This window comes from Vipera ursinii (assembly GCF_947247035.1).
Source record: "Vipera ursinii genome assembly, chromosome: 5".
Lineage (NCBI taxonomy): Eukaryota > Metazoa > Chordata > Lepidosauria > Squamata > Viperidae > Vipera > Vipera ursinii.
The window spans coordinates 94,805,608-94,818,028 of NC_139518.1; the positions used below are offsets into that span (position 1 = coordinate 94,805,608).

The 12,421-nt window shown below is 41.7% G+C and overlaps 1 protein-coding gene across 1 annotated transcript in view; it reads left to right on the forward strand.

Annotated features, from left to right (window-relative positions):
* The window catches only part of BMPR1A (bone morphogenetic protein receptor type 1A), a 66,811-nt gene that overhangs the window by 37,522 nt on the left and 16,868 nt on the right, over positions 1–12,421 (forward strand). The window contains exon 2 of the mRNA XM_083364241.1: positions 5,759–5,964. Coding sequence (XP_083220367.1) covers positions 5,904–5,964 — 61 coding nt within the window. The 5' untranslated portion in view covers positions 5,759–5,903. The remainder of the gene's footprint in view (positions 1–5,758; positions 5,965–12,421) is intronic.

The following is a 12,421-nucleotide window of genomic DNA, read 5'->3' on the forward strand; positions in this document are numbered from 1 at the left end:
CTAAATATTAGAGAACTTTTGATACGCTTGGCTAAATGCATGCCAGAGGAGAAAGCTCAAACCATAATTTTTGGGTGCTAACACTTCCACCATCCATCGGTGGTTTTACCGCTGAAAATCACAAATGGTGTTGGTGTGGTGTTCCGTTTTATAGAGGTTAAACACATCCTTTTAAGGGAACTGGGTGTGCTCAGCATCGAAGGGAAGATAGAAGATTTTTTTTTTAAACTGCAGAAGTTAGAAGATGGAAAGGCATAAAAAAATTCAAATGCGCCTCCTGGCTGAAGTTCTGAATATCTTGTTTCTTTGTCCGCTGGGATCTCAACATACGAAATCATCTCCTGAAATGAGGCAGTGCTTAACAGTACATAGAGAAATATTTTTCTGGGTTTTGCAAACATTTCTTTTTCTTTTTCTCCCGAGTTGTATAGTATAGCAGCCGTTTTTCACCATCTTTCGAAGGTGATGTAAAACTTTTGTATTAGGCCAAGCCTTTAATGGCCAGGAGATAAGCAAGGGTTTTACTTCAGCCTATGTGTTTGTCCTTGTTGATAGGACAAGTTATAAATCAAATATGTTAGCACTCAACATACAGGGAAAATAAGTGAGCACAGCCCACCAATCGGGAAAGATAAGGTCAGTTAGCTAAATCCCAGATGCTTACAGAAGTGAGCAGTGTACAGATTTTATTTATTTATTTATTTTAATTCCATTTATATCCCGCCCTTCTCCGAAGACTCAGGGCGGCTTACAAGCTTAGCAGTAGCCTTCATTCTATGTATATGCCTGCTTATTAGGGCTTTCATACACCCCCCCCAAGCGGCATTATTACAAAGTCAGCTTAATTGCCCCCAACAATCTGGGTCCTCATTTTGTGTGACACATGCTAGTTATCATCCATAATCATCCATCATGATTTTGGAGTCTAGGAAATGGTTGGCTGTTCAAAAGAAGAAGCAAAAATATTGAAAGCATGCTTATTAAATCGCTCTTTGCTAAAATGAATAAAAAATATACACTTATGGAACTGTTTGCATTTAATCAGCTCAGCTTTTTTATTTTATTTTGGGGGCTTTAGTCCTAATTTTCAATATTTTTTTAACCTTCCGATAAGGGTTGGTATGTTCCAATATTTATTTATTTATTTATTTAGATTTACGGTATATACCACCCTTTCCCGAAGGACTCAGAGCGGTTTACAGGGTATTTAAAAGAAAATCCAAACAAAAGTTAAAACAATTAAAAAAGATTAAATGAAACCCTGAGAGAAAATTAAAAACCCCAGTTAAAATTAAAAATTAAAAATTCTCACTTTGGCTACTTATCAATTGGAATACACACAAATGCTGCTAGGCATGCTTTTTTTCAAATATAGCAGTTTTTGTACAAAAGTGGCTTATATCTCTTAGTTTTGGAGTAAAAGTACAATACTTTGCTACTGAATATTTTTGCAGTTGTTTTCCAAATAGTGGGGTGGGACTTAAAGTTTCTTTTTAATTTGTCTTTTGCTTTTTTTTTATTGGACAAACAAAACTTTGAAAGCAAAACAGGAAAATAAGTGCCCAGACACCAAATCCTGGCAAATAGTTACATGTACGAATGTGAATATGAATCTAAATATAATAAACATCAGCATTTGTGTTATCTGGAGAGAACACCCTTGAAAAAGCACTGTTAGAATGACAATGGAACCATGGTTCAGATATGAACTGATGTTTAGACTCTGGAAAGAGTGCAGTGAAGAGCAGTGAAGAGCAACTTGAATGACTGGGTTGGGGGGCCTGGAGGCCAAAACATTCAAAGAACAGTTACAGGAATTGGGTATATCTAGTCTAATAAGGGACGCGGGTTAGGCTCAGTGGGTTAGGACGCTGAGCTTCTCGATCAGAAGATCGGCAGTTTGGCGGGTCGAATCCCGAGTGCCGCGTAGCATAGTGAGCGCCTGTTACTCATCCCAGCTTCTGCTAACCTAGCAGTTCGAAAGCACATAAAAATGTAAGTAGAAAAATAGGTCCCACTACGGTGGGAAGGTAACAGCGCCCCGTGTCAAATTATTCTCCAAAGCACCAGAGGGCAAGACAAGAAACAAGGGATGGAAACTGACCAAAGAGAGAAGCAACCTGGAATTAAGGAGAAACTTCCTAACAGTGAGGACAGTTAACCAGTGGAACAGAAGTTGCCTCCAGAAATCGTGGGCGCTCCATCGCTGGAGATTTTTAAAAAGAAGCTAGACAGTCACTTGTCGGAGATGTTATAGGTTCTCCTGCTTGAGTGTGGGGCTGGACTAGAAGACCTCCAAGGTCCCTTCCAGCTCTATTCTATTCTAAGAGGCTAACGAACTGTATTACTCAAAACTGAATGAAGAATAATTTCATTAAAGAAAAGTCTTTTGGAAGAACGATTGAAAATAAGCCGTTTTATGTTATCTCATGCTAATCCACATTCAAAATAAAAATGCATTGATTAAAAAATGTTTTTAAAACTATGTTTAGGTGGGGGGGGGGAGAAATTAAGTCGCTCTTCTGCTTCAAATCATCCCATTGGATTAAATAAGGCAAAAACGATGCTATTAAAAAGCTGCAGCTGATCCGTAGGAGTTTCTTCAATGATTTTAACAGGGACAAACGCGGGACACAAACAAGGAATAAACGGCAACTTGAATACCTAAAGAATGAATGCAGTCAATACAAATTCTCTGTTCAGATGAACTGAATATGGATTTTGCCTATTTTTTGTTTTTTGTTTTTTTGGCCTCTTGTCTTGAGTGAGTCTGACCCCCCTGACCCCTGTCAGCCTGGCCCCCTGCTCTTGAAACAAAAATCGGTACTTGTGCAAGGATGGGCTGTAATTACTATTGATAGTTGCTTCTGCCATAAATAATTCAATCTCTCTTTTGGCAGGATACAAGGACTTTGGCGTTTAATGACTGCTTCGTAGCCATTTCACATGGCAGCCATTTCACATGGCAGCAAACTGCCGGGAATGCTCAGCGGCGTCTGCACGCCTAATTTGCACATGCAAGGGGCACATGGCCTTCAACCTATGGCCTACTTTTCACACATCCCTGACTTTAGTAATCAAGAAACAAAATACCTTCCTGACACAAGGAATAAGCCAATTTATCTGATGACTGCTGGATCCAACTTAGCAACCAATGCCCAAATCTGTGCCTCTTCAGTGCTAGCTAAGGCACAAAAACTCAAGTGTCGAACGTGAACGTAAAAAGCCTGAACAACTTGTACAATTAAGATCACATTTAGAACATAGAAATAATAAAGAGTTGGAAATGACCTTGGAGGTCTTCTGTTCCAACCCCTTGCTTGAGCAACCGAGATCCTATACCAGGGGCAGGCAACCTTGGCTCTTTTAGGACGCGTGGACTTCAACTCCCAGAATTCCTGAGCCAGCCACGCTGAGGGGAAATGGAGAGGTTTCTATGCTGAGCTGTGCTGGCTCAGGAATTCTGGGAGTTGGAGTCCATGCGTCATAAAAGAGCCAAGGTTGCCTACCCCCTGCCCTATGCCATTTCAGACAAATGGTTGTCCAGTCTCGTTTTGAAAGCCTCCAGTGATGGAGCACCCAGGTCAAGCCGATCCACTGGTTGATTGCTCCCACTGTTTTCTCAGTTCTAGGCTGCTTCTCCCCTTGGTTAATGTCCATCCATTGTTTCTCGTCTTGCCTTCTGGTGTTTGGAAAATAGTTTGATCCCCTCATCTTTGTAGGAGCCCCTGAAATATTGGAACGCTGCCATCATGTCCCCCTTAGCCCTTCTTTTCATTAGGCTAAAAGGTAAAGGTCAAGGTTCCCCCACACAGGCGTGCTAGTCGTTTCCGACTCTAGGGAGCTGGAGGTCCCAATGCCTCTGGAGATGCCACCTTGGAGAAGGCTGTTATAGGAGATAAAGTTAAAGGTAAAGGTTCCCCCACGCATGCGTGCTAGTCGTTTCCAAATCTAGGGGCCGGTGCTCATCTCCATCTCCAAGCCGAAGAGCCAGCGCTTGTCCGAGGATGTCTCCGTGGTCATGTGGCCGGCATGACTAGACGCCAAAGGCGCACGGAACGCTGTTACCTTCCCACCGTAGTGGTCCCTATTTTTCTACTTGCATTTTTTACGTGCTTTCGAACTGCTAGGTTGGCAGAAGCTGGGACGAGTAACAGGCGCTCACTCTGTTACGTGGCACTCGGGATTTGACCCGCCAAACTGCCGATCATCTTTGTGGCAGCCCCTCAAATACTGGACTACTGCTATCATGTCACTTCTATTTCTTCTTTTCGTTAGACTAGCCAAACACATCTTCTGCAGCCGTTCTTCATATGTTTTAGTCTCCAGGCCTTGGATCATCATAGTTGCTCTTCTCTGAACTTTTTCTAAGATCTCAACATCTTAGAATAAGATGGTAATGGACCACTGAAAATCCTTCTTTTTACTCAGGTAGAGAAATACTTACCTGTTTCAGGTGCATTGATTGTGTACATAGAACAGGGGTGTCAAACTGCCGGCTCGCAGGCCGGACGCGTCACCCGGAAGCTGCGCCTACCCCATTGCCGGCAATGGCAAAACCGTCCCGATATGTTGCTTGATGTCACGTGATGTTGCAAGTTTGACATGTCTGACGTTGTTGTTGTTAGCTGCGAAGTCGTGTCCGACCCATCGCGACCCTATGGGCAACGTTTCTCCAGGCCTTCCTGTCCTCTACCATCTTCTGGAGTCCATTTAAGCTCATGCCTCCTGCTTCAGTGACTCCATCTGGCCACCTCATTCTCTGTCGTCCCCTTCTTCTCTTGCCCTCAATCTTTCCCAGCATTAGGCTCTTCTCCAGCGAGTCCTTCCTTCTCATTAGGTGGCCCAAGTATTTGAGTTTCAACTTCAGGATCTGACCTTCTAAAGAGCAGTCAGGGTTGATCTCCTCTAGGACTGACCGGTTTGATCACCTTGCAGTCCGAGGGACTCGCAGGAGTCTTCTCCAGCACCAGAGTTCAAAGGCCTCTATTCTTTGGCGCTCAGCCTTTCTTATGGTCCAGCTTTCACTGCCATACATTGCAACTGGGAAGACTATAGCCTTGACTATACGCACTTTTGTTGACAGGGTGATGTCTCTGCTTTTTAGTGTGCTGTCTAGATTTGCCATGGCTTTCCTCCCCAGGAGCAAGCGTCTTTTAATTTCTTGGCTACAGTCCCCATCTGCAGTGATCTTGGAGCCCAGGAAAATAAAATCTGTCACTACCTCCATTTCTTCCCCATCTATTTGCCAGGAATTGAGAGGGCCGGATGCCACGATCTTGGTTTTCTTAATGTTAAGTTTCAACCCAAGTTTTGCACTCTCCTTCTTCACCTGCAACACGAGGCTCTTTAGTTCTTCACTTTCTGCCATTAGAGTGGTATCATCTGCATAGAAGCTGGTAAATTCATTTCTGGCCATTGCAGCTGGTATAAATTCAATCAGTAAATAAGTAGTCATAAACTACAAGGGCTATTTTAGTTTGCCTTGTCTACCTATACTTATTTTAACACCTTGTTATGCATTAACTGTGTGAAACTTTTTTTTTCCTTTCCAGATTTGTTCTAGTTCAGGGGTAGGCAACCTCGGCTCTTATGCCTCATGGACTTCAACTCCCAGAATTCCTGAGTCAGCACACCTGACTCAGGAATTCTGGGAGTTGAAGTCCATGAGTCATAAAAGAGCCGAGGTTGCCTACCCCTGTTCTAGTTGAAGGAGTTTTATTATCTACTCAAAAATCTCTCTTCATTTCTTTTTCAGAAGAAAAACTGGAAGAATTAAAGTTTTGATTCAGCTGACTGCCAAACTGCTCAGATTTCTCTGAAGAGTCCAGCTTAAAAAGTTTGTCAAGAGCAGAACAACTTGCCAAATCTAACAGTGACCAGAAAGCCTTTAATTACGAGCCATGATCTGTTCAAAAATTTCCATCAGATTGCTGTGGTTCTGCGCGTTCCTAATTTTTCAAGGTAAAGTCGCACTTTTAAAATGTCAGATTTTAAGAAATGGTCTTGATGCCCAAAATTGTTTATGCACAATAGAGACACTATTATGTTTGGTTTGCAGTTTGAAATTCAGTGATAAGCTCCTGCAAGCTTCCAAACATTTAGTGTCTTTTGAAAACCAAAAGCTATTAAATAATACAAGGAATCTGGCATGAGGGTTACTAACTGTTGGTGTGGGGTTAAAAATATTTTTATGAATGCTTTTACATTGTTTAGGTGGAGATTTGAGATAAAAATTACTTCAATTGGCTTCTTTAATTGAATATAAAATTAGGAATTTTGCTTGCCATAAATACAGGAGAAGTGAAGTAGAATTTGTGAAAATGGGTGATTGACTGAATAAGAAAACAGAAGTGAGGAATTTTTTTTTTGTTATTTAAAACATAATTACTGCCAGATTTTCTTCACATTTATGGAGAATTTTTTTTTCAAAATAGTAATTTGTTTGTCTTGCTTTTAAATACGTGTGCAAATAAAAAGTTACATCCAGGCTCCCAATGAACTTCTGGCAATGTAGAGTATGAAATTTAGAATAAAGCACAGAATTGAGCCTTGGTGGAGCAGTGGGCTAATGCCTCCTTAAGTAACACCAGCTGCCTGCAATTAGTGCAGGTTCGAGTCCCACCAGGCTCAAGGTTGACTCAGCCTTCCATCCTTCCGAGGTAGGTAAAATGAGGACCCAGATTGTTGGGGGCAATAAGCTGACTTTGTAAAAATGCCGCTTGGGTGTGTGTGAAAGCCCTAATAAGCAGGCATATACATAGAATGAAGGCTACTGCTAAGCTTGTAAGCCGCCCTGAGTCTTCAGAGAAGGGCGGGATATAAATGGAATTAAAATAAAAATAAATAAATAAATAAATACTTGCATCATCCTATCTTAAATTACCAAAATTACATAAGCACAAGTGTCTCCCAGTGATAAGATCTAACTTTTGGGAAGTTGTGAAGAGTCTGAGAAAAGACTGGGAGGCTAAACCGAGGCATTCAAGAGCTAGCAAGGAAGGCTACTGACAAATTCATTTTATAAATAGCGGTTCAGTACATTTTATAAATAGCGGTTCCCCCAGAAATCTGGGGAGAAAACCCTTCATATTATGTCGAAGTCACTATAAATGGGGGTTGACTGTTGCCACTGCCGTTTCCAAGATTCTGCTCAGGTAGCCCTCAATGTACAACAGTTCGTTTTAGTGGCCCTTCAAAGTTACAACGGCACGGACAAAGGTGAGTTATGACCATTTTCCTACGCTTACAACCAGTATGGCATCCCCGTGATCAAAACTTAGGCACTTGGCAACTATTCATATTTATGACAGTTCCGTGTCCCGGGATCATGTGATCACCTTTTGCAATGGGGAGGGGGAAGTGATTCGCATTATAACTGTGGCAAGGAAGGCCATCAGATGGAGCAAAATCCACTCAACAAATGTCTTCCTCAGCGACATTAAATTTTGGGCTCAGTTGTGGTCGTACGTTGAGGGCCACGTAAGTTGTATTTACCTTACTTCAGGAGTGGCGTGAAAGATCCCTTCCGGAGGTCCATGTGGTTCTTTCTGCTCTGATCCTGCCCAGCTGTGTGAGGCTTGTCACACACACTCTCGGTCAAGTTGGATTTTCATTGCCATCCTAGCGCTAGGAAGGTCCATTCCCTATGAATCTGTGAGAAAGGGGCTTCACGGGTTAGAGAATACTATAAAGGTAAAGGTTCCCCCGCACATGCGTGCTAGTCGTTTCCGACTCTAGGGGCCGGTGCTCATCTCCGTTTCAAAGCCGAAGAGCCGGCACTTGTCCGAGGACGTCTCCATGGCCATGTGGCCGGCATGACTAGACGCCAAAGGTGCGCGGAACGCTGTTACCTTCCCACCGTCGTGGTCCCTATTTTTCTACTTGCGTTTTTACGTGCTTTAGAACTGCTAGGTTGGCAGAAGCTGGGACGAGTAACAGGCGCTCACTCTGCTACGCGGCACTCGGGATTCGACCCGCCAAACTGCCGACCTTCTGATCGACAAGCTCAGCGTCCTAACCCACTGAGCCACCGCGTCCCTAGAGAATACTATAGAGAAGCATTTTTAAGGCCTTAACTGTAAGCGTCGGCATGTATAGTGGGGAAATAAATCATAAATACCAGCATATGGGTAGACGATAACAGAATAACCTTGGACCTTGGAGGTCTTCCAGTCCAACCCTCTGCTCAAGCAGGAGACCCTGTACCATTTCAGGCAAACGGTTGTCCAATCTCTTCTTAGAAGCCTCCAGTGATGGAGCACCCACAACTTCTGAAGACAAACCATGCCGCTGATTAATTTTTCTCACAGTCAGCAAATTTCTCCTGAGTTCCAGGTTGCTTCTCTCCTTGATTAGTTTCCATCCGTTGCTTCTTGTCCCACCTTCAGGCGCTTTATTTGGAGAATAGGTCGAGCCCCCCCTCCTTCTTTGCAGCAGCCCCGTTAGATGTTGGAAGTGATGTAGATACTGTGACTCCTTATCGTGTCACTCCCAGTTCTTCTTTTTCTTAAATATTTAGACTTGCCCGAGTCCTGAAACACGTTCCTCGGACTTTTAGGAAAGATGAGTCAGTTTGGATTAGTTAAAACTGTAAGGAATGAAATTCTGGCGTAGTTGAAGGTTCCAAACATTCTTTATGGACTGGGTTTTGGTCTGGAGGTAGCAAAATTGAAGATCCCTCTAGGTCCAGGCGAGATCACTTGCTCAGTAGCCAAATAAAGCGAGTAAGGAGCATTAAGGAGCATTTCCGAAGCCCATGTTGCTTCTTCAGACGGTTCACTCCATCCCAGAAGGCGTGCTGTGTTTTGCAAAACTGCAGTCTGGGATCTTCTCATTTGTCAATGTTTAAGTATGCTTAATTCTCACACAGCTGTCTTGTAGTAGATTGGAGATTGATTGGAGCTGCCCTACCTACTTTAAATAAAGCACTTATCTTCGTTCGGTTTCTAACGCAGTTTGGGCGACTTTTTTTAAACAGGCGTACCAAACTTATTTGCGAAATATTAATGTCTAATTCAATTCCTGGTCGTTTCTCACAGGTGCGCGCATGTCTGCCTGTGTGACGTTTTACGGGTTTGTGTCAGTCCGTTTTAAGTGGCTCTTTCGCAGTCCCCGTTATTTGTTTTCAGTCGATAGGATTTAATGATTTCCCTGGTTTTCAGTCGCTGCAGTTATTGGGAAATAAAGAACAGTGTTTAGAAGCTATCAGCCCTATTGATTCCAAATCCATTTGAAGTACTAAATTATTGCAGCTGATTTTCTTGAAAGAGGAAAATGAAAATGCACGTAAGTTGTAAACCTCTGCTGCCCTGCTAAAGCTAAAATGGAAAATGTCTTTTTGTCTTTCTCCTTAATCTTTTAAGAGTAGACTTCTAGGCAAATTTTGGATAGGTACTTCTTGGAATTTTATTCAACTTGCAACCACCACTAAAACTTAAAGAGACTTTTGCCTTGTTTTACGACCTTTCTTGCCACACTTGTTAAGTGAGTCACACAATTGTTAAATGAATCCGACTCCCCCATTGATTTTGCTTGTCAGAAATTCATAAAAGGGGATCCCTTGATCCCGGGACACTGCAACCGTCATAAATATGAGTCGAGTGCCAAGCGTCTGAATTTTGACTACGTGACCTTGGGGATGCTGCAGCGGTCATAAGTGTGAAAAACGGTCATAAGTCACTTCTATCCGTGCCAATGTAACTTTGAACAGTCCCTAAATGAACTGTTGTATGTCAAGGACTAGCTGTAGTTGTTTTTAGGGTGACAAAGTCATTGAATCCCTGCTTTGACTCAAAAGGAAAACCTTTATAGTACTATAAAAGAGAGGAGGACATGTTTTATACCATAGGTTTATCAGTTTATAGAAATAGTGGCTATACTTCTAATAATTTAGAGCGAAGAACTCCAGTTTCTTTAAAATTTAATTTAATTTAATATTTAATTTAATAATTTTATTTATATACCGCCCTTCTCCCGAAGGACTCAGGGTGGTGAACAGGGCAGATATATAAAAAATACAAAAATACAAAATACAAAAATACAAAAATGTGCTTTATTCCAGTGTTTCTCAACTTGGGCAACTTCAAAACGGTCAGACTTCAACTCCCAGCATTCTGACTGGGGGATTCTGGGAGTTGAAGTCCACCCCGTCTTGAAGTTGCCCAGGTTGAGAAACCCTGTTTTATTCCAAGCGCTGAAAAAAAGCGAAGGCGTTTATCTTTACTTCGTTTTATATGGGAAACTCAACATGCGCTTGTTTGTCTGACGTATGGAGAAAATGTCCTTTGATTGAACTTTGCCTATGAAACTAGACTTTGCCTATTTAATATTTGTACAGACATTGAGATTTTTGTGTGTGTGTGTTCTGGGCTTCTGATCTTGGGATGCAGCTTGAGACGTTTTTAGGAAAGAGAAATGAAATTACTGGACAAAAGAGTCCTTTGCTCGCGCCGTACGTTTTTCAAAATAGTCTTGTTCCGTACCTTATAAAATTAGCTACAGAACAGATTGCAGGTGCTTCTCATTCTGCACTGCCCATGGTTACTAGTTCGTCTCAAGTTAATATCCAAGTCACATGTGTATTACTTAGACGTACGTCCCTGATCATAATCTATCATTAGCACTGAGTACTATGCAAAGCCCATCTACCACACAGCTGATAGCCCAGGCTGAGAATTTTAATTTTAATTTTAATTTTAACTGGGGGTTTTACTTTTTTTCAGGGATTGATGTAATTTTTAAAATTGTTTTTAACTTTTGTATTTCTTGTTTTAAATACCCTGTAAACCGCCCTGAGTCCTTCGGGAAAGGGCGGTATATAAATCTAATAAAATAAAATAAAATAAATAAAATAAAATAAAATAAAATAATAAAATAAAATAAAATAATAAAATAAAATAATAAAATAAAATAAATAAATAAATAAATAAAAGTGTTCAGCATCTTTTTTTTCCTTTTTGCTTGAGATCATTTCCATAGATTGGATAGAGATCTATTGAAATCCTCAGTTGCATTAACAGAGGGGTAGAAGAGTCAAGATCACGCTCTATATAAAGCCTCAGTCAGGCCACACTTGGAATATCACAATATAAAAAAAAAGATGTTGAGACTCTGGAAAGAGCGCAGAGAAGAGTAACAAAGATGTTTAGGGGACTGAAGGCTAAAACATATGAAGAAGAGTCACAGGAATTATGTCTGGTTTAATGAAAAGAAGGATTAGGGCTGACGTAATAGAGGTGTTTCGATAGTTGAGGGGCTGCCACAAAGAAAGGGGGGGCTCAACCTATTTTCCAAAGCACCAGAAGGCAAGACAAAAAGCAATGGATGAAAATTTATTTATTTATTTATTTATTTTTTATTGCATTTATATACCGCCCTTTCCCAGAGGACTCAGGGCGGTTTACAGGGCAATTAAAAAGCAAACTACAGAAGTTAAAAAACCAAGTTTAAAAAAATTAATCCCTGTATAAATAAAAACCCCAGTTAAAATAAAATTAATCCTCAGCCTGGGCCAGAGAGCTCAAAGAGCCAGGTCTTCAGGCCCCGGCGGAATGAACGGAGGTTCATTAATTAAATTATAGAAATTAAATTAATTAATTTCTATAATTTCTCTAATCAAGAGAAGCAGCCTAAGACATAAGGGAGAAGTTTCCTGACAGTTAGACCAATTAACCAGCGGAACGGCTTACTACCAGAAGTTGTGGGTGCTCCATCACTGGAGGTTTTTAAGAAGAGACTGGACAACCATTTGTAGAGAATGGTGTAGGGCAGTGTTGGCGAACCTTTTGGAGACCGAGTGCCCAAACCGCAACCCAGAACCCACTTAGGTATCATCGGGTGCCGGGTGGGCGTGGCCCATTGGGTGGGCGTGGCTGCGGCGGTAACGGCAGACTGGGTGGGATTTAAAAAAGTTCACTCAATTCCAACTTTGCGAGATCTTTTTTTTTTTCCCGAGAGAAGTTGAAATTGATTGATTGAACTTTTTTTTTTTTTTTTTTTTGGCACATGGCGGCCGAGGCCTAAGGCGAAAAGGTTTTATAAAACCCAGCTGAAGGGTCTAGGACTGGGGCTCTGCGTGCCACCTGTGGCATGCGTGCCGTAGGTTCGCCACCACAGGTATAGGGATTCCTGCTTGATTTGGGGGTTGGACTAGAAGACCTCCAAGGTGCCTTCCAACTCTTTGTATTTCTGTTACATTGATGTTCAATCTGTTGTTCTGACTATCCTCAAAATACGCTTGGAATTCAGCTCCGTTGTGATTCAGCGTTGCCTTCTTACAGGGGTTAGAGAGTGTATATTTCTCAGATTGGGGTTTTGGGAAACGATCAGCCGAAAGGATCTAGTGGCTGTAATGTGATCTTCATACAGACTTGCAGCAAAATACGGACTTGCAGCAAAATAGACGAATTATTTCCTTTAT